At 43.9% G+C, this 22273-nt stretch overlaps 1 protein-coding gene across 4 annotated transcripts in view; it reads right to left on the reverse strand.

The window, feature by feature from the left end:
• ORC5 (origin recognition complex subunit 5) overlaps positions 1–22273 on the reverse strand; it is a 64050-nt gene that overhangs the window by 19916 nt on the left and 21861 nt on the right. For all 4 annotated transcript variants that reach the window (XM_068237487.1, XM_068237484.1, XM_068237486.1 and 1 more), the window contains exons 3-10: positions 19985–20077; positions 19071–19274; positions 15370–15444; positions 13356–13467; positions 8792–8922; positions 7038–7086; positions 5217–5307; positions 2095–2147 (exon numbers count right to left, since the gene is read on the reverse strand). In XM_068237487.1, coding sequence (XP_068093588.1) covers positions 2095–2147; positions 5217–5307; positions 7038–7086; positions 8792–8922; positions 13356–13467; positions 15370–15444; positions 19071–19274; positions 19985–20077 — 808 coding nt within the window. The remainder of the gene's footprint in view (positions 1–2094; positions 2148–5216; positions 5308–7037; positions 7087–8791; positions 8923–13355; positions 13468–15369; positions 15445–19070; positions 19275–19984; positions 20078–22273) is intronic.

The raw sequence follows: 22273 nt of genomic DNA on the forward strand, positions 1-22273 counted from the left end.
GGCTGAGGCATCGGCTCTTTTGAAACTGAGAACCAGCTCTTGTCGTTCGCAGCAAAGAGCCGGCTCTTAGAGCCGGCTCGTTCGCGAACGACCCATCACTACTGTAAGCATTTTGAGAATGATCGCTGTTCCTGGCTGCAACAGCAATAATTCTCACTAAACAGGCACAGATTGGCTCAGTAGACTCATCTCTTTCCACCAATCCTTCCTGCTTTGGGGGCCATTGGGACCACGCATGTCCCTGTGGCTGTAGCAACCACAGACGAGACTATCACACACGTTGCTGAAGTGGCTATAGGATAAATGAAGCTAGAGGGATATAGAGGATTTAATATTAATTTTCCTTTAAAGCATACCAGTAGCCTGGTAGTCATGCTGATCCTCTGCTTTATGCTGGGCATACATGGTTCGTTAATGCGCCGGTATCGAGCCAGCGGCTCGATGCTGGCGCGTCACCGCTCGTCCGCGCGGATCGATTCGTTTCGTTTTTTCTATTCGATCATTTTTTCTATTGTCCGCCCATGGGGATCGAGCGCGGTATCGATCCGCCGCGGTGATCGGACAGGTTGGATCTTATCAATCGAGCCATCAGCGGCTCGATTGATAAGATCGGACAGGTTGGATCTTATCAATCGAGCCATCAGCGGCTCGATTGATAAGAACTATCTAACCATGTATGAGCATTAGACCCTAAACAAGCATGCAGCAGATCAGGTGTTTCTGACATTATTGTCAGATCTGACAAGATCAGCTGAATACTTGATTTATGGTATTATTTAGATCAGGGCTTTTCAACCCTGTCCACAAGTACCACCAACAGTGCATGTTTTGTGGAACTCCACTAAGGTGGTTATTAGCTCTGCTGAGACACTAATTCCCTCACCTGTGCATGTTAGTGGTTTTCTGCAGAAGATGCACTAATGGTGGTACTTGAGGACGGGGTTGAAAAGCCCTGATTTAGATACTACTTCAGCTGTTTATACTTGCCTATGGGGGCTGCTCATCTGTCCCTCTTGTCATATGGGGTCTGCCATCATCCCCAGGAGCGACCGCAGCTGCCGTATTTTGAAGCTCCCGGAAAAGTCGCGTGACTGCTGCACATGCCGGGAGATTTAGTTTGTGGATGTGAGCACACACATCCACAGACTACATATCCCAACATGCATTACGGCAGGTGCGCAACTTTATTGGGAGATTTGAAATGCAGCAGCTGCAGTCTCTCCTGGGGATGGTGGCTGATTCCATATGACAAGAGGGACAGATGAGCAGCCCCCCATAGGTAAGTAATGATGATCACCCCCACCAAGAGCTCACCCTATTATAAACTTCCCTTATGGGGAGCTTCATTTTATACATTTTCACTTACAGATGCTCAGTTGCCGTTAAACTTTACAATTCTACTTCTCAATGGGAGTTGTTGTCTGGTAGTTTCCACAGTACACTGGGATCCGCAGGCTCTGACCCCTTGAAGGACAACTGAAGTGAGAAGAATATGGAGGCTGCCATATTTATTTCCTTTTAAACAATACCAGTTGCCTGGCAGCCCTGCTCTTCTGTCTGGCTGCAGTAGTGTCTGAATCACACCAGTAACAAGCATGCAGATAATCTTGTCAGATGTGACAATAATGTCAGAAACACCTGATCTGCTGCATGCTTGTTCAGAGTCTATGGTATAAAAGTATTAGAGGCAGAGGATCAGCAGGATAGCCAGGCAACTGGTAAGGAAATAGATATGGCAGCTTCCATATACCTCTAACTTCAGGAACAGAGCATTTTTCCCACCTTTGTGATTGGCTCACAGTGATGACAAGCCAATGAAATTAGCTCCAGACCAGTGAACAAAGCTCAGCTGTCATTGGACTGCTGAGTTTAGCAGTGCAACAAAAGCGCAATCGTCGCTGAAACACACAGGGACAACTATTGAAATCTACGTCCTGCCAGCGATAGGAGGCTGCAAACAGGCTGTGGATTTCAATAGCGTGCGTCCGAAACAGGTCAATCTCAGCAAAAAGAATTTAAAAAACCAAATTTATATACTGTATATTAAAATACATGTATATACTGTAAATCATATATCATTAACTACAAAGAGACCTTTGAGCTGTGATGCTTCTCTGTCTTCCTGTTGTATCTTTTCCCACTGTGAACTAAAGAGAGAAGACACAATATGCGTTACTCTTGGCCTTCCTGTAGGGGCTGCAGGCAATACTGTAACTTTATGTTCCTAGAAAGAAAAGAGATCACATTCCAGGAAACCGTATACCAGCGTCATTGCGTAGCGAGATGCTGAAGCTGAAGGATGAGGAGACATATATTCAGAGAATCACCTATCATCAAGCAGAGACTCAGCATTAGCAGCGCTTAATCTGATTAATTAGAATGAGTGAACTGCGGAAAGCTCTGGCACAACTCTGAGCACAGCCAGCTCTTTCTGACCTTGGACAATTTCCGCTAGGAGACATCTGGCATTTCTAAAGTGTCAACATGACATTGCATGGGAAAACGTAGCCGGTTAGTAAAACAACATTTTAAAAAAAAGGTAAAAATCTGCCCTGATTTCAACCCAACAGATATTATCAGTAGCTCATTCTCAAGTGCACTGAATAGAGACCTTCACAATGTCTAAGGGCGGCTTCACACTAGTGCACTTCTGTCCGCTTTTCAGCAGCATGTATCAATCTGTAACATTGATATGCTGATAAAAAGCGGACAGAAGCGCACTAAGTGTGAACGAGGCTTAAGGACTGGTTCACACTATGAGCGATTGCGCTCAGCTTCGCTAGATCAGTGTGACCCTACGAGGCGGTTTTCCTTGCAGCATTTCGAGGAAATCAAAAACAAAGGCCCAGGAGTCAGGATCCCCCACAGAAATGAACGCTACAGCACCTTTTGAACTGGAACACCTTGGCCAGCACTGAAAGATGCCAGCAACCTGGATCTTCAGCAGCGTCGGACATCACCGCCAGTTTCTTTCATGAATTACTGGGTTATCACTGCTGAACCCTCTGCGCCCCCCTAAGGGATGACAGATGATTGCCAAGTGCGACTGGTGGCGTCGTAGTATGGCAGCCTCAGCTTTTGATCATTATTCCCCCCCCCCCCCCCCCCCCCATCCTTCCAGAGCCTGTACAAGCCAATTCTGGGTACAACCCACCATTTGTACTTGGTAAAATAAATTATCCGATTGTGAACGTGCTGCTTGTACCATTTTTTTTAAAATGGCTCCGAAAATCACATTGCAAAATTGCAGATTGTTCATTAGTGAAGTGATTGGTCAGGTCTGGGTTTATTTTTACCTGGATAGCAAGTTTTCCTGTCTAGGAGCTGAGAACTGACAAATCTTGCACAGTCTTGTGTCTGTGTTTTAAGAATTTTTAAACACAGCAACAACCACCTCTGCCGATAATCCGGCATGTGTATTTCAGTCCCCGACTGCCGCCCAGCAAGCAATCTGCCAGGCGGGATCAACTCAGCCGATTGATGCCCAATAACGTTTTCTTGTTGTCTGCCCTGCCTGCAGCAGGATGCCTCGTGTGCCTCCCCCATATTGCATCAGAATGTGCTGACAGCCTATTGGCTGAATACACCTCTGTACAGCCTCAGACCAGCGGTGTCGCCTGAGGGATCGATTTCCCATCCCCATAGAGCTACATAAATCAAGCCTGTGCACGGGCCTACAGCTGAGTTGAGAGATGCTACGGCAACAAAGGGATTAAAAATCTTCTATAATAAATGTGATTATGTGTAGAGATAACCAGAAGATGCAGTGCATCTAAACGAAAAAAAAAAAAGTAAAATGCTTCACTAATTGGTTAATTTAACTATTTCCAGACTGCGCTAGTTGAAATCTATGTCCTGTTTGTGGCCACTTATTTCTGACAGGACGTAGATTTCAATATTGCCGCTACCGCCAATCACACCACTCTGCACCCGCCGCAACTCACTCACCCTGTCGTCTGACGGCAGAGCTCTGATTTCACTGGCTCCTGACCCCTGTATCACTGTCAGCCGATCTCATTGGCTCACATTGATCACAGGGTCAGGAGCCACATCGGTTCCTGACCGACTCACACAGCTCTGCCATCGTAGAGACTGCAGAGTGGGTGGGCTATGGCGACTGAACATCGGCATGCCAAAAAAATCTGTTCGGTGTGACATTGGGGAGCCCTGACTTTTGGTACCAGCTGTCTCTGGTCCTTAAAGAGGAACTCCAGTGAAAATAATGTAACAAAAAAGTGCTTAATTTTTACAATAATTATGTATAAATGATTTAATCAGTGTTTGCTCATTGTAAAATCTTTCCTCTCCCTGATTTACATTCAAACATTTATCACATGGTGACATTTTAACTTCTGGCAGGTGATGTCACTGGAAGGAGATGCTGCTTGCTTTTTTGGCAGTTGGAAACGGATTTTACCCACAATGAATCAAGGCTCCCACAGTGTGATGTCAGGACCTCAGAGCTGTGAGGCGCTAACATCACATGTGGGTGGGGGTCACCACAGGATCAGCCATAAAGAGCCACCGGATGATCCGTTTGTGAAAAGGAATAATTTCTCATGGGAAAGGGGGTATCAGCTACTGATTGCATATATTCAGCAGTGGTGCCTGGGAGACATCTCGAGCTCACTCCAACCTGAATTATCGCAAATTCTTTCTGTTTTAGGAAAGCAAATTTTTGTTTTTCTTAACATCTTAGTAAGGGGGCTTTTAGGACCATTGTAGTCCCTTACACACTCCAATGAGTTCTGGGTCACCATGAGCTTGCTGGTTAGTCTGTACAGCTACTGATTGGGATGAAGTTCAATACTTGGTTACGGTTTCTCTTTAAGGGGCCAGAAACCACTGGTACTGAAGTGGTTATAAAAATGTTTCTTTCTGGACGACTCTCGTATATAAACCACTTCTGGTTTTGGACACAAATCTCACCTCCACTTTATTGCTCCTGTATGTGATTATATATATCGGAGTGTGGTCGCAGTGTCAAGTGCTGACACACGTAGTGTTACAAATGCTGCCATATTAATTGAACCTGAATAGAGCGGCAAGCGTGCAGTTCAACCTGCCGTGTGAAAGACACCTAAAGTACAAAAGAGTACTGATGAGTACTTCCCACTGCCAAGCTTACACTAGTGAGGCACGACAGCCAAAACAAGAAAAACAGTCACAGATGTATTAATCATCCATGAAAAGTACAATTATCTGCAGTTTTATACCTTGAGATTTCCCGGAGGTAAACAGTCTGCATAGCTCTCTTTAAGTGCGGCTCAATGTTTCTCCATAATTTATGTGAATCACCTTCTTTTGCTGAAAAAATATACAACCCAAGTTCATTATTCACAGCATTTAAAGGGACAATACACCAACTATTGATTGTTACCAGTAAGCTCAGGAATGCTGGATGACAACCGATGGACCACTGGCCGTTGTCCCCCCTCCCCCCCAAGTGTATATGTGCCCCCCATGTGCAGTGTTGAAGGCTCACCTGTCATGGGAGCACAAATCTGCCCTCCTTCAGTTCCTGGCGTCACTGCAAGTGTCTGTACCATTTGACACCTGCGTATTTAACATCACTACAGGTACCTGGTGTCATGTGATACAGGAGCTTGCTGTAACGCCAGACACAGATAGACATTTACCAAGTAAAAAGCTGATCGCTTCACCGAATGTACTAATCGGCAGTTGTAATGCACAGCATGGACGCAGCTGTGCAAAGCACAAGCCACCGCACCACAAGTGGCGGGCATGTGCACGCTTGGCAGTTATGCGCAGGCGTGCATGGAGTGGGGGAGGATTCTTAGAAAGAATCGGGGGTTAATGGTTGTATAATGACCCCGATTTAGTGGTCAGCGGTAAATCAACATACAGATGCGGCATACCGGTAGTTCTAGAATGGGAGAAAGAAGAGGGAAATGACAAGAACATTTCTGCAGGAGTGCCAGATGGAAAAAAAAGAAGTTTAACCAAGGAAGAGATGTTAAAGGGAACTTTAAGTGAGGGGGATATTAAGGCTGCCATATTTATTTCCTTAATGCACATTGCCTGGCAGTCCTGCTGATCTTTCTGGTCAGTAGTGTCTGAATCACCCACCTGTAGCAAGCATGTGACTAATATTGACAGAAATGTGATCTGCACACTTGTGCAGGGTCTATGGCTAAAAGTATTAGAGGCAGAGGATAAGCAGGCCTGCCAGGCAACTTGTATGGTTTAAAATGAAATACCTATCTGTCTCCATATCGCTCTCCCTCCAGGTTCACTTTTATGAATTTGGAAACCGTTCTCTAAACTGAAAAAGAAGCCAGCCAAGAATGAGTCCTTTTAAGTCAGCTTATTAGTAACTAGAGCAGGGGTAGGGAACCTATGACACGGGAGCCAGATGCAGCTCTCTTGATGGCTACATCTGGCTCACATACAAATCAGTAGGGGTTGATTCACTTAGCTACACTGATCAAGCAGCGCAGCTTAGTGTGGCAGCGCAGATAAAATTTTCAAAGTAGGCACGCTGCTGCTGTAGCATGCACTACTAACTTACTCGCGCTACCACAAAACGAACGGCTGCTCCAATTGTCCCTCCCTGGATCATGTCAGGTCCAGTGACTTTTTAGGATGAGATCCCCGCACTTTGATTGGCCCAATAGGCCGCCTGTCACTTGACAGGAAGCCTACTGGGCCAAAGCGCAGAAATCTCGTCCTACAAAGTCAGTGTCTCAACCCCCAAGTCAGCTAGCTAATTGTACAAACTGTTAGTCTGTATTTCTATTGTCTAACTCTCAGGGAAATTGCTGATGTTGTTGAAACCCAAGAGAAGCTGAAGATGTGTCTGACACTTCCCCTGCCCAGCGGATCAACTGTATACACATCACCATGGCAACAGGGTCGAGAGCCCTCTGCTGCGCATGCGCACTATTCCAGTTTGAAACATATTGTATGGGTCTCACAGAATTACATTTTAAAATATGTGGCGTTTATGGCTCTCTCTCAGCTAAAATGGTTCCTGACCCCTGAACTAGAGGTAAAGGCCATTCATGCAATATTACCTTCTCCTCTGATCACTGGTTCACAGAATTTTGGAAAGTTTAGCGCAGCCTGCAAAATACAAACACGATAAACGGTAAAGGCAGCAAACTGGCCAGAAAAAATAGAAAGATTTCCACTTCTGCTTTCAGAATCAGAATCAATTTTATTTGGCCAAATAAGTGTACAGTATACTTACAAGGAATATGACTTGGCGGAACAGACAAAACAATGCAAGGACAGTATATAAGTCAAGTATAGTATACAAGTATAGTATATAGTATATAAGATTAAGTCATAGTAAACAGGGTGTGAAGTAATTATTTTCAGTTCTGGGCTGTAATGCTTCCAGTCCTAGCAGTTCTAGTGTGGTTCCACATTAAGCATGGTTACCACCTGAGGGAAGAAGCTGTTCCTGTACCTGGAAGTTTTAGTTGCGACTGACCGGTATCTCACTCCTGAAGGCATAAGCTGGATGATGGAGTGAGCAGGGTGTGAGGGGACAGAGGCAATCTTGGTCACCTCTGACCCCGCTTAGACTTGTAACAGTTACTGTTACTATTACAACAATTATAAATTCAAGTAATGGAAAGCTGGAAAGAGTCATCACATCGGTCAATCCAATTTCTCCAAAAGTTTCTTCTCTGGATGTCAGAAAGGCAAACATTCAGGCACAAACCATCTCTACTGTGGCCATCCACGGAGTTAGATTTCAGCAGCTTCTCTGAGACAGGTAACTTGGGTGCTGCCACAGAGCGCGATGTTAGCGGTGTGGATCTTGTAGCCGGTAAGTGCAGGAAGAGTAGCAGGAGATTTAGTTTTAGAAGTAGCTAAGGCAGCAGTTAGCGCTAGGAGCAGGTAGAGGTAACATTAGTGAGAGAGATAGGCTAGGTAAAGCTTTAGTAGAATATTGACACTATTGTCCATATTCTACTAGCAGCATCACCTGGTGTCCCATGTAAGCTCTGAGGCCATAAAGTGAATCCAGTTTATAAAATGCCATACATTAGAACTACATTTTATCATCATTCCCTGGAGAGACTGGCATAGTGTACTCTGTAACCTACAATAGAATTACTCTATAACTGCAGAAAAGCCCCCAGGAACGTACACTTCAGAGCACTTGTTCGCTGGAAAATTGCAGATAACCACTGGAAGCAGACATGATGTGACTTCCATTAAATGATGAGTATACTGTGTGTGCATGTAGCTAAACATTGGTCCAGGCACACCTTCAAAGACAGAGAGACACACCTACTTTTGGGTGGTTGTTTACTGTACAAACAGGCTGCTCAGCTATCTGCCAATAAGCATGATTTCCTCTGTGAAGAGGAAAAAGCTGAGCGGGGGCAAACTGCAAGCACCTGTAGCAGCAAACAACTATTTACAGGTTTTCCAGCATGCCTAATTGCCAACAAGCAGCAGGTGGGTGTCGGGGGACACGGATACACACTTGGAAAAGATGCCCAAAAGCATGATTGTTTTGGGTGACTTACACTAAAAGTGTATATGGGCCTAAATGGTTTTCAGAGTAGAAAAGCTAGAGCGAGATAATAATCTAATTTTTTTCTTTTTTCAACCCGATTACAGGTGTTCTTTAACTATACATGTACCGGTAGCTTTATAGTGGTCTTGCTGGACATAAGCCATTAGTACCCTGGGTAGATGTGTTTACGACCTCCACTATTCTCTGCATTGTACTCTGTGCAGCATTACAGAACATGATGGTGCTTTAAAAATAAATCCCATTAATAATCTTTCTGTGCCGATATCTTACCAAATGTCTGAGCTCTTTAATGTCCCGGCATACAGCGTAGAAGACGCCCAGCAGAATGTTGATGTAGGATGCATAAAAGTCGGAAGAGTACTCCTCGGGATAGTTACTGGATAGGATCTTCTGAAGTTCCACTGTAAACATGTAAGAGGATACAATATGATGTTTGGATACAGAACTCAATGTATTTCAAGGGCAGCTAATACAGAAAGATCTCTCTTCTGAAGTCCACTCAGCTTACCTGGACACAATGCTTTAGTGGCTGCATATTATTTGAACTAAAGCTCCATGGTGGCATGGCCTCTGCCCCAGTTCAGAAGTCAGGCAGCAGGCACATAACTAGAAATCATGCAACCCCCAACCAACATTTTGCCTACTTCACCAGTAGTGTACAATCCCATGGATGTGACTACATACAGCAATCCAAATTTACTTTCAGAAACTTTTAGACAGAGATCCCGATTGGTATATAAGGAACCTGCAGGAAAGCTATGTTCTCACGGAACACACCATTAGGATTGGGGCCCACTAAAGATCACCAATCGCTATACCAAACGCTCCGCGTTTTTGCTAGTGTTTGCTACTGTGATTTTCAGCGATTAGAGGCGCTGTACAATGATCTACTGCTAGTGATAGTACAGCGCTTATAATTTACGTTTTTATTTTATCTTGTATCTTTTGTAAATAGAGTGTAAAATACTGGCCGGGTCTCCCAAGATCCATTTCCAGCCTCCAGCCCTGTCCTTAGCACAAGAGGTTATCAGCACTTCTATATCTCCAAATAGAGAAGCGCTGATGACCTCTTGTGCTAGGGGGTGGGGCTACATGCCAAAAGCTAGACATCAGAAGACCCGGCAAGTAGTTTCAAACTTTATTTAAACAGAAAAACCACCTACAAAGTTACTGCAAATTTGCTTTTGAAAAACAATTCCACAAATGCTCCAAAAATGCTACAGAACCCATGATTGAATTTACCTTCATTTACTTGCATTCAGGTAGTGCCTTTTGGGATTGCTGATGATCCCAAAGTGCAGCTGAAAAGCGCTCTAGCAGGCCCAGACCTAAGCGCTGTCACACAGAAAACTCACAATCACTAGCGCTCACAGTGATTACCAGCGACTGCATTTGCAATTCTCGTTCTGGGAATGGGAATCGTAGCGTGGTTGGCACTATTGGGGGGGGGGGGGGTGGAAGAATGTGGAGGGAGTTCAGGATGCTGACAGCCGAGGGGAAAGGAATTTCTGTGTCTGGTTGTCCTGGTGTAGATAGCTCAAATCCTCTGGCCCAATGGGAGTGGACTGATGAAGCACTGGCGCGGATGAGAGGGGTCATTGGTAATCCTCAGCGCCCTAGACCATAGTCTGGTGTCGTACAGGGTGGCAAGTGAGGGGAGGGGTCTACTGATGATTCACTCCGCCGACCTGATAACCCTCTTAAGGTTATGCCTGTCGCTGGCAGTGGCGTCAGTATACCAAACCAAGATGGAGGAGCAGAGGATCGATTCTATGATGGCGGAGTAGAAACTTGTTAGAATCTCCCGGGCAATGCCAAACTTCCTCAGTTGGCGGAGGAAGAACAGTCTCTGCTGGGCTTTCCGCTGAGTGCCAGCTGAAATCGCTGGAGATGGTAGTGCCCAGGAGGCAGGCGCAGGGTACTCTGGCCAACTCAATGCCATGAACATACAGGGTGGGCCATTTCTATGGATACACCTTAATAAAATGGGAATGGTTGGTAATATTAACTTCCTGTTTGTGGCACATTAGTATAGTGAGGGGGGAACTTTTCAAGATGGGTGGTGACCATGGCGACCATTTTGAATCCAACTTTTGTTTTTTCAATAGGAAGAGGGACATGTGACATCAACCATTCCCATTTTATTAAAGTGTATCCATATAAATGGCCCACCCTCTAGATTGGGGGGGGGGGGGGGTGGAGTGGGAGCAGACTTCCTCAATGATCGATGAAGTCGATGATCAGCTTAATGGTTTTTGCAGTGTTGAGCACTAGCCTATTCTCTTTGCACCAGTGATATTCTCTCCACCTGCTGACAGTACTCCTGAATGCTCTCCTTGGTGACAAGGCCTATGATGGTGGTGTCATCAGCAAACTTGATGACTTGACAGATATTGTGAACAGTAGGGTTAATGCAGGCAGCTGCGGTACTCCTGGGCAGTGGATGCTCGTGGGGTGTCACTGCTGCTCGCCTTTTCCTGGGAGCATAGAGGGTCTACACGCGGCACTCCTGTTGAGATCCAATGGATTTTGCATGGGCCAACTCCTGCAGGGAACGTGGTGATTTAGTTTAGACGGTCCTTATTCTGGCAGGCATGTGTTATCACCATATGCTATGCTATTTTAATTAGTTAATAGATGATTAGGCTGTAAGTACACAGTCAGGTGAACCTGGTCAGAGCACACATCTTTGTTTTTCTTCTCCCCGCATGCATGGGTCGATCAATGAGATGCAAACAATTTCTCCTTGCATTCAGATTTCAAGTAAATATTATGCAGCTTGAACTTGGTCCAATAAAAACTAACATGGAGTTATTCCGATTTGTCCAATTTCAAGCTGTATATACTTAAAATTTGTATGCAAGGAGAAACTATTTGCATCTCATTGGCAAAACCTAGTACAACGGAGTGTCCATCATGTGACAGACTGAGACAAGACAAAACATTTATATCATGCTTTTCTCCTGGCGGACTCAAAGCGCCAGAGCAGCAGCCACTAGGGTGCGCTCTATAGGCAGTAGCAATGTTGCACTTGCCAAAGGTCTCCTACTGAACAGTCAAAGCCGAGATTCGAACCCTGGTCTCCTGTGTCAGAGGCAGAGCCCTTAACCATTACACCATCCAGCCTGAGGACCCCAGTACTCCTAAACCACATATCAGATGTTCAGCATCGTGCCTAGATGTTAAACACTTTTTCCACTGCTACAGTTATATCTACTCCATATGTGGCACCCTCCAAGCGACCATGACGTCGGGAAACATGTTCCCTTGTAGCCTATTAGAGACCCCCCACGGATGAACGATCACTGCTGTGATCCTTCATCTCTCCCTTCGGTGACCAGATCGGCTAAAAAAGGTGATCAGCAAGCAGCCGCACTCACCTTACCTCGTTCCAGCGATGAGCCTGCAGCCCGAGCCTCCAATCACCCCTCTGAACTCAGCCGTGTAATGTCGGTTACTCGGGTCCTGGCTTGATGACGTCATCAAGCCAGGACCTGGCTATTCAGCATCACAGGGCTGCGTGCAGAGCGGGGAATGGATGCTCGGGCTGCAGGCTGATCGCTGGAACGAGATAAGCTGAGTCAGGCTGCTTGCTGATCATTTTTTATAGCGATCTGGCCACTGCCTGGGTGGGTGGGGGACGGGGGGTGGGCATCTGGCTATCCATTATGGGGTGCGTGGACCCCTGGTGGGGGTGAAATGTGCAGCTGGTGGGGGGGGGGGGGGGGAGATAAAATAAGTGGGGCCACATATACCAGTTTTGAGTGTAGAATTTTATACTGGGGCAGATCTGGCTGTAGTGGTGGGTGCACACAAATCCTGGGTGCACACGCTAATCCTGAGGGCACATCTGGCTATAATGGGGGACCACTATCCCTGGGGACACATTTGGTTATGAAGGGCAGCAATCCTGGGGAAACATCTGTCTATCTATATTGGGTGGTGCCAAACACAGAGGACACATAGGGCTATACTGGGGGTGACTGATATTGGACACATCTGAGTATGGAGGGGGGGGGGGGCTGATGCTCAGGACACATTTGCTATCTATAATGGGGGACATAATACTGGTGACATGTTTTTATCTCCTGTGGCACTTTTCATTTTTAAACTGGAATTGATAAAAACTGAGAAAACAAAATAATTTTTTTCATTTTCCCCTCTTTTTCCTATTAAAATGCATAGAAAACTTTTTTGGTCTAGGGACAAAATACCCACCAATGAAAGTCTAGTTTGACCTGAAAAAAAAAGATACATAGATCATTTAGGTGTACTGAGTAGGGATAAAGTTATGGCTGATTAAATAGGGACATAGCTAAAACGTCAAAATTGCTCCGGTCCATAAGGGGAAAACAAGGTCTGGATGCAAAGTGGTTAATAGTCTATATGGAAACTTTTGGTCCCAGAGCCTTCTGTCATGCTGCTGTTGCTTTGGAACTCCTTACCTCAGCAGATCAGTATACAAAAAAACAAACCTGATTAAAGATACTAAACAAAAGTGTACCCTAATAGAAAAGTATATAAAAATTTATATACTTTTCTATTAGGGTACACTTTTGCTCAGCAGATCAGGACAGCTCCGTCCCAAGACTGAAAACCCACCTGTTCAGTTTGGCATTTGCAGAAATCTAACTTGTTGTGTGAATACTTCATCCTACTACCAACTACTGAATCTGAGAGAGCTTAAACACTGAGTCCTATGGGAGAAAAGCGCTATAGATATGGTATTGTATTGTATATAATTCCCACAAGACTAGCTGCCTTGAGTGGTGGTAACAGTGTCAGTGCAGCGTTGTGTCTCACAGCACAGCAGTAGTAAAGATGGGGAACATACCCTTGCTGTAATCTGAGAAGTATACTGTTAATGGCTCCAGACATCCAGTGTTTGGTCGGAAGGTTTCCCATACTATTTCAGACAGGAATATCATGGTCACATTACTTTGCGTCTGTAAAAATTAAGACGACAAGTCATCAGGTAAGAAAATGGCAGGCTCCATCACAGTCTAACAGGAATTCTTGATTAAATTCTGAGCCCCTGTGAGGGACAGTTAGTAACAAGACTATATACTGTGTACAGCACTGTGGAAAACATGTTTTCACACATTACTTCACATTCACAACTTTCCATATTTAAGTGAACCTGAGACGGAGGGAGTGAAAAATTATACATACCTAGGGATTCCTCCAGCCCCCTCCAGGCCCATCACTCCCTCGTTGTCCTCTTCCACCACCTGGGGTGCCTGGAGTTCCGCACTGAAAGTCCTTCAGTCTGGTCCATACAGCGCAGACGAAGACCCGTCCATGCGTACTCCATCACCAGGAGCGTTCTGTATCTGCACAGTAGCACTTCACAGGCACAGAATGCTCCAGGCGATGAAAGTGCAACAGGGCTGCACATGCGCACAACGTCCCAGATGGGAGGACTGTCTTTCAGGCCCGAATCCCAGATGATCCAGGCAGCAGAGGACGACAACGAGGGAGCGATCAGCCTGGAGGGGGCTGAAGGAAGCCCCCGGTATGTATAATTTTTCTCTCCCTCTCCTTCTCAGGTTCCCTTTAAAGGAAAACTTAAGTCAAATATAAAAAATTATTTTTACTCACCCGGGGCATTCCTCAGCCCCCGAAGCTGGATGGTGCCCTCGCAGCCCCGCTCCGATCGTCCTGTTCCCGCCGGCGGCTACTTCCGGGTTCCTTCCTCCAGCTTCGGGGGGCTGAGGAATGCCCCGGGAGAGTAAAAATCATTTTTTATATTTGACTTAAAGAGAATCTGTATTGTTAAAATCGCACAAAAGTAAACATACCAGTGCGTTAGGGGACATCTATTACCCTCTGTCACAATTTCGCCGCTAATCGCCGCATTAAAAGTGGTAGAAAACAGTTTTAAAAAGTTTGTTTATAAACAAACAAAATGGCCACCAAAACAGGAAGTAGGTTGATGTACAGTATGTCCACACATAGAAAATACATCCATACACAAGCAGGCTGTATTCACCCTTCCTTTTGAATCTCAAGAGATCATTTGTGTGTTTCTTTCCCCCTTCTGCTCTCATGCACTGAAGTTTCAGGCTGCTCGTTTCTTCCTGCAAACAGCTCTGCCCTTGTCTGTAATTCCTCAGTATGTGAAAGCCCAGCCAGCTCAGATGAAGATTTATCCAGCTTGTAAAAGGTAAGAGAGAAGCTGCCCTAATCTAAATACACAGGCAGTGTGCATAGAGGGGCCTGGAAGGTGGAGTTCATAGCAGAACCACAACACTGAAGAACTTGGCAGCCTTTCAGACACAGGCTGACAAGTCTGACAGGGGAAAGATACATTGATTTATTACAGAGACTGTGATAGTAGAAAGTGCTGCAGTAAGCCAGAACACATTAGAATAGCTTTTGGAACTTGTAGGATGATAAAAAACAGGATGCAATTTTTGTTAGTGTCTCTAAGTTTTCCTTAACAACCCTAGATGCCTTAGCCAGTGAACCGCCATGGTGGATCGACTCGGCCAAGCACTGCTGAGGCAATTTCCGGATGGCAGTGCTTGACAAAAGATGTTACCCAGCAGCAGAGATGCGACATGTATCACCTGAGCATTGCTGCGCTCAGATGTGACTCCATGGGGACGGGCTGCATGTCTACTACCGGTATCGAGCACTAACAAGCGCCCAGCCAGTGCAGGAGAGCAGCTGACAGGAGGCAAATTCACTGCCTTCAACTGCCCTTATGAAAGAGCCCTCAGAGGGGAAAAAAAAAATAAAAAATGTCTGGGTTGAACTCAGGTGAAAGATGAATCACCATGTATTCTGGAGACACTGTGCTGGTACTTCTGCATGCACAGGTTGTGTGATACAATTACACTTACCAGCTCCTGCAGCCTGAGAAATGCCGGCAGAAGGTTTGCTTCCATTTCCCGAAGGAGCTCAGCTTTATCAAGAACCTACAGAGAGAAAGACTTCACATTCACAAAGTGTGTCTTCATTTTCACAAACAAGTGCCACACACAAAAAAAAAAATCACAACAAAAAGAGTAATATTCAGGTATGGCTTCCAACTCTGTTGAAAACTTAATTTTTTTCTCACAGCTCTGAGGGATCCACTTGGCACAACTAGCATTTATGGAGACAGAATACAAATTGAAAGACATGGTGCCTGCTGCAGAAATACCATACAAACAAACAAACATAATACTTCTTATGAGTGTCACTACTCCTTTGGAACTCTCTACCACAGTCTGTCATTCTTCCGAGCCTGGAAATTTTAAAACATGCCCTCAATACACACCTTTCCTGAGCAAAGCTTTTAATTTGCTATAGCTAGAATTTAACTACTTCCCTACCCTGGTAATTTTCCCCAATCAGCTCAGCTCTGATTACTTTTGCAATAACTTTATCAATAATTATCACAACTAAATCTATTTTTTTTTCTCAGGACAAATTAGGCTTTTTATGGCAGACATTGGTTTTTAGTAATTACCTAATTTTCCATGCATTTTAACCACTTAATAACGTATCGTATTAAAACGTCATGTTTTACCGTTAATGGCAACATGACGTTTTAATACGTCGCGCGTTCCCGCCGCCGCTCCGCACTTGTGCGCGCCGCTCCCGCCCCCCTGCCATTTCCGTCGGGAATCCATGTTGAGTGATTGGGGAAGAGGACCGAGTGGTCCTCTACCCAAATCGCAATGCCTTGAGTGAATGGACGTGACCGCGAAGAGCGGCCGCGTCCATTCATAAAACAGGACGCCAACACAATGTAATAAAATTAAAAAAAAAAAAAAAGTGATCACTTCCTATAACGGGAGAGAGTGTTCACTTTCACCATCTTGTGGCCAAAAAGTATATTACACATACAGGGACATACATACACAATAATAATAATAATAATAATAATAATAATAAAAAATAAAATAAAATAACAACACTTCCAAAGCTAAAAAAACAAAAACAAAAATCACTTGTAAAAAAAAAAAATCAGCTTAAAAAAAAAAATACAAAAATAGTTGCCTTAGGGACTCTGATTTTTTTAATCTATATTTTATGAGGAAAAATTACTTTCACTTTACTACATAGGGGCTTGTAATTATGGACTGGACAAAAAAAAAAAAAAAAAAAAAAAAACAACACCAATATTTAAAAATAATAAATTGTCGCCATACATCGCGATATGGATATAATTTAAACGGTTTAATAATCAGGAAAACTGGGCAAATAAAATGTGTTGGCTTTATACACAGGAGAACATTTAATTCTAAAACTATAATGGCTGAAGACTGAGAAATAATGAATTTTTTCCATTATTTTTGTATTTTTCCCATTAAAACACATTTAGAATAAAAAAATTCTTAGCAAAATATACTACCCACAGAAAGCCTAATTGGTGGGGGAAAAAAACATGGTATAGAGCATTTTCTTGTGATAAGTAGTAATAAAGTTATTAAGGAATAAAAGGGAGGAGCACTGACTGGTAAAAATTGCTCTGGTCCGTCAGGGTAAAAACCCTTGGGGGGTCAACTGGTTAAAAAGGAAAAAAAAGGAAAAAAAAGGAAAAAATACACAATTTATAAACTTTCATACATTATAGCTTGAATGTGAACAGTTCTATTGTACATTAAACCCACACATTTTATTTGTCTATCCCACCTGTTTAAAGAGACACTGAAGCGAAAAAAAAATTATGATATGATTTGTATGTGTAGTACAGCTAAGAAATAAAACATTAAGATCAGATACATCAGTCTAATTGTTTCCAGTACAGGAAGAGTTGAGAAACTCCAGTTGTTATCTCTATGCAAACAAGCCATTAAGCACTCCGACTAGTCGTGGAGAGGGCTGTTATCTGACTTTTATTATCTCAACTGTAAGTGAACTGTTTACTTTTTCTCTGCTAGAGGAGAGGTCATTACTTCACAGACTGCTCTGAAAGACTAATTTTGAATGCTGAGTGTTGTGTAATCTGCACATATTATAGAATGATGCAATGTTAGAAAAAACACTATATACCTGAAAATAAAAGTATGAGAATATTTTCTTTGCTGCTAATCTTCTAGTAATTATTCATAGTACACAACCAATTCACTATATCATATTTTTTTTTCGCTTCAGTGTCTCTTTAAACAGTTCATTTGTTTTTATAATGTATTAGATGTAACAATTAAGTAATGCATACAATCTGCTACTGTCTGCTCCTGGGATGCGTATTTTACACTTGTTTACTAATTAACTCTGCCATTGAATTCCCTGGGAGGAGGAGAGGGGTTTGCTGTCATTATTTTGCAACTCTGTACTAATGTTATCAGGCCAAAGATAAATAAACAGTGTATTAAAGATTTTGTAGGTAGGACAGTGCAGAAACTTATTTTGACGTCATAGGGACAGGAAGTGGTTAAAGATCATTGCCTCATCTGCTAACCCCGTTGTTTACTCCCCCGTATCTCAACCCCACTACCGTCTTGTAAGTTCGCTAGGGCAGGGAGCTCTGCTGTTTTCTTTTTTTGTGCAATTTATCAAATGAACATCTATCAGTATTGGTGAAGTTATTCACACTACACATCAATTGTATGCATCGGTATGCGAGTCACTGCTTGTCCTGATTGCACAGTATGTTGAACTGCTCATGTATCTATGCTCCCCATTGTTTTAAGTTTTGCACATAATACAGCGCTACAGAATATGTTGGTGCTCTATAAAACAAAACGGATAGGCGAGGAAGGAAGACCAGCGAGTCCCTTAAATGAATTCCCACAGGAAGAACAGCAGCAGAGAAGAGCGGTCTGTCCTGCTGGATCACTGAAAGGGTGGGGGACGCTTGTACACACTTTAGAGTTTTGTCTACAATATTAGCTGTCTTCATCTTGACTGAAACCTTTAGTTAGAGGGATATGGAGGCTGCCATATTGATTTCCTTTTAACCAATACAAATTGCCTGGCTGTCCTGCTGATCCTCTGCCTCTAATACCTTTAGCCATAGATAATGCACAAGCACGCAGATCAGATGCTTGACTGAAGTTTGAGTGGATTTGCAGCATGCTTGTTACGGGTGTGCGAGTCAGACACTACTGATGCATGAAAGATCAGGAAGGCTACCAGGCAACTGGTATTGTTTACAAGGAAATAAATAGGGCAGCCTCCATATGACTCTCTATGACGACAAGTCCTTTAAATTATTCTAGCATGGCCGGAATAAGGTCCGAGACAAGTGTGTCATTTTTACTAATCTAAAGGAGGTACAATCCACAAAATGGTATTTAAATTGAAATTTCACTAACGTGGTACTTGATGGGATAATGCATTTGTAATAGGCCATTAAAATGCCCAGGAAAATGTAACCTTATACTATAATACTGTACCCATTGCTGTAATGTAAAAAGGAGATTAGAAGTAATCTTGCGGGTCCAGGTTTATTGAAAAGAATTTGGCCATAGCCACCCTGACATGCAATACTACCAGTACACAGTATAAACAGATAGCCCTAATTTACAAGTAGCCATTAGACTCGCACTACATAACAGCACACTACAGGAGGCAGCAGCACACTTCCCATATTACCACATGCTGTACTCACAATATAAATGGTTTCATTCTCCAGTTCTTGGCACTGAATCATCTTTTTATACAAGCGGACAAACTCGTTAAATGTGTCGCATCGCTCATAGGAGCAGTATTCATTTTCGGGGGATGGACAGTGACTGTAGAGCTGGTTGAGTATTTGTTCAAAGAGCAACCGTGATGTGAAGCACTCCACACAGTTTACAAAGGCATGAGGCAGCTGCAAGATACAGACCGTAGATAATGATATGGAGAATATATACTGTTCATAAGTCATAGATGAACTAAAATCGTAAACCAAAAAAATAATGCTATAAAAAACAAAAAAAACCAACATCCTCCAGCTGATCGGGGGCGTGCTATGCTGGCATGAGCCCACCCCCGTTGCAGCTGCAAAAGCATGGCTGTGGCTGCGCAGTAGCACAGAGCCGCTCGTCCAGCTTACTGTGCAGGCATGGCCATACTCGCGCTAGTCAATTTTTGGAAGATCTGCTCTCAGCGACGGGGGATCAGAGGACAGTAAGGGAAGCCTCATTAGGATCCAGAGGCTTCCCTCTCCTTCAGTAAGTACCGGTATGCGATTCTGTACCAGAGCTTCAACTCCGGTACACTTTAAATGCTGTAAAAATGTAACGGTGCCGCAAAAATGTTTTTGCATTTTAACGTTATTGAAAAGTACCTTTGCATTACATTTTTCAGCTGGCTATGAATTTCTAAAACTGGCTGTCAGCTGACTGTATAGAGCTCGTGCCATCAGCAGCCAGATCAATATTGCTTCAGATGTCTCTTGACAACTGAGGAAATCTCAGGTGGTGCACAGCAGTACCCTGATAAATATATAATATCAGTCACAGATGGAAAGTAGAAGTAATTGAAACAGTCAATTCAAATAACTCCCTTGATTGCACCAGATTGTAAGTTTAGTCTTACCTGTAGTATACTCAGCACTGTCTGCAGGACGTACGTTTTCCCTGTACCTGTCTGGCCATATATGAAGATGGATGGAAAGCTAAGATGAGGACGCTGAAATAAAAAAAATCTCATGATATCTTGTACTCTGCCATAGCATAAATGCTGTATCTAATGCTGGGAATACACGGTTCATTTCTGCCGCAGATAGATGGCTCGATAGAGAACTTCTGACATGTCTGTTCCCCCGTTCGATCGTTTCGCCACTCGATTTCTCATAGAAGTGAAAAGAAGAAGATAAGAAAAACAAGCGGAAGATAAGAGAATCAAGTGGCAAAATCAATTAAGCGGAGAATCGAGCAAAAAAACGCATCATGTATGCCCAGCATAAATCAGGGCAGAACATAACACAAAGCTGCATGAAGGGCGGGGCAGAACATAACACAAAGCTGCATGGAGGGCGGGGCAGAACATAACACAAAGCTGAATGGAAGGCGGGGCAGAACATAACACAAAGCTGAATGGAGGGCGAGGCAGAACACAAAGCTGCATGGAGGGCGGGGCACAACATAACACAAAGCTGCATGGAGGACGGGGCACAACATAACACAAAGCTGCATGGAGGGCGGGGCACAACATAACACAAAGCTGCATGGAGGGCGGGGCACAACATAACACAAAGCTGCATGGAGGACGGGGCAGGACAATACACAAAGCTGGATGGAAGGCGGGGCAGAACATAAAGCTGCATGGAAGGCAAACCTCGTGCCAAAAAGATACCAACTTTTTTGGAAAGACTAATAATGTTAAATGTTCTGCAAGTTATTTTGGAATTTTAAAGCACCTGAAATGAGAGGAATATGGAGACTGACATATTTAGTTCCTTTAAACAATTAAAATTGCCTGATTGTTCTGCTGATCCTCTGCCTCTAATACTTTAAACCAAAGACCCTGAGATCAAGGGGCTCTGATCCAAGTCTGACATGTGTGTGTCAGCTGTAGGTTTCAGACAATACTGCAGCCAAAGAGGTCAGTGGGACTGCCAGGCAAATGGTATTGATTAAAAGGAAATCAATATGGCAGCCAAAATAAGCTCAATTTAGATTTCAGGGACAAGTTTAGGAAGAGCTTCCAGCTAATTGGCTCCTCAAGAGATTCAACAGCCCTAGTTTACTCGTAGCTGCATGTGGGCATGTGAAACAAAAACAGACAACACTGCTAAGTACCACACAAGTTTCATTTATTTACAGGACCTCTCGAAATAACGCATGCATTATTTGCTCTGTTATGTGTTACTTAAAAGTTGTTACAAATCTTTGCAAACTCCAACGTTTAAATTAAATTTAATGAAGAGAAACATGGAAGCTACGGTATCCTCATATTTTTTTTTAAATGCTCATTAACCCAGCTGTCCTGCCCACATTTCGACTTCTGTAGGTTTTGAGTCACCCACCTAAAGCGAGCATGCTGCCTGTGGAGTCTCTATGGCATCAGAACACATGATCTGCATACTAGTTTACTGTCAGTGACTCCAAAAGCATTAAAATCTGAACTCAAGACACAAACGTTTTTGTAGATGTGTGTTGGCACTCAGAAGCAGAAGGTTTGTTTGTGGAGAAGCGACTTGATTAGTTGATGTGATATTTTGAATACCTGGAAAATACGGTAAGCCCAGACAGTGGCCTACACCACAGACTGCCACAGCTAACAGCTTAAATCTTCTCAGACATGTCAGTTTCGGCTCCTTGAAGTCTGAACAGCAGGATGATGAAACCCAGAAGATCTAAAGCAAACCTGAATTGGACTCAAAACTGAGGATTTTAACTTGCCTGTAGTCCACCAGGTCCCTTGGTGTCCTCTGGGTCCCCTCTGTTCTACCACTGGCAGCTCCATTTGATCTGCGACTGGAACTCCAGTCACGCCTACCGAGTATGTGTGGCCCTGTTCACGCGCCCTTCTTGATGGGTCTCCCGTAGTTGATCCTTTTGAGAATCGTGCATGCGCTAAACTCTCCTGGCAACGGAAGAGAGATCGAAAAGAGTGCACAGATGACATCATGCATGCGCAGTAGAGGTTCCAGTTGCAGATCTTACAGAGCTGCCAGCGGGACAAAAGGGGAGACCCAGAGGAGGCCAAGAGAGCCGATGGACTCCGGGGGGCTGGAAGAAGCAGTATGTGCACTTCAGTGGCGTTGCTAGACATCATGGGGCCCCATAGCAAAACTTTCATGGGGCCCTCGGATGTAGGCTCTCTTAAGCAATGCCACCTGCCCCTACCCTATGGATAGAAGTTAATTTTGCAATTTCCATT

Source organism: Hyperolius riggenbachi, chromosome 5 (assembly GCF_040937935.1).
Source record: "Hyperolius riggenbachi isolate aHypRig1 chromosome 5, aHypRig1.pri, whole genome shotgun sequence".
NCBI lineage: Eukaryota > Metazoa > Chordata > Amphibia > Anura > Hyperoliidae > Hyperolius > Hyperolius riggenbachi.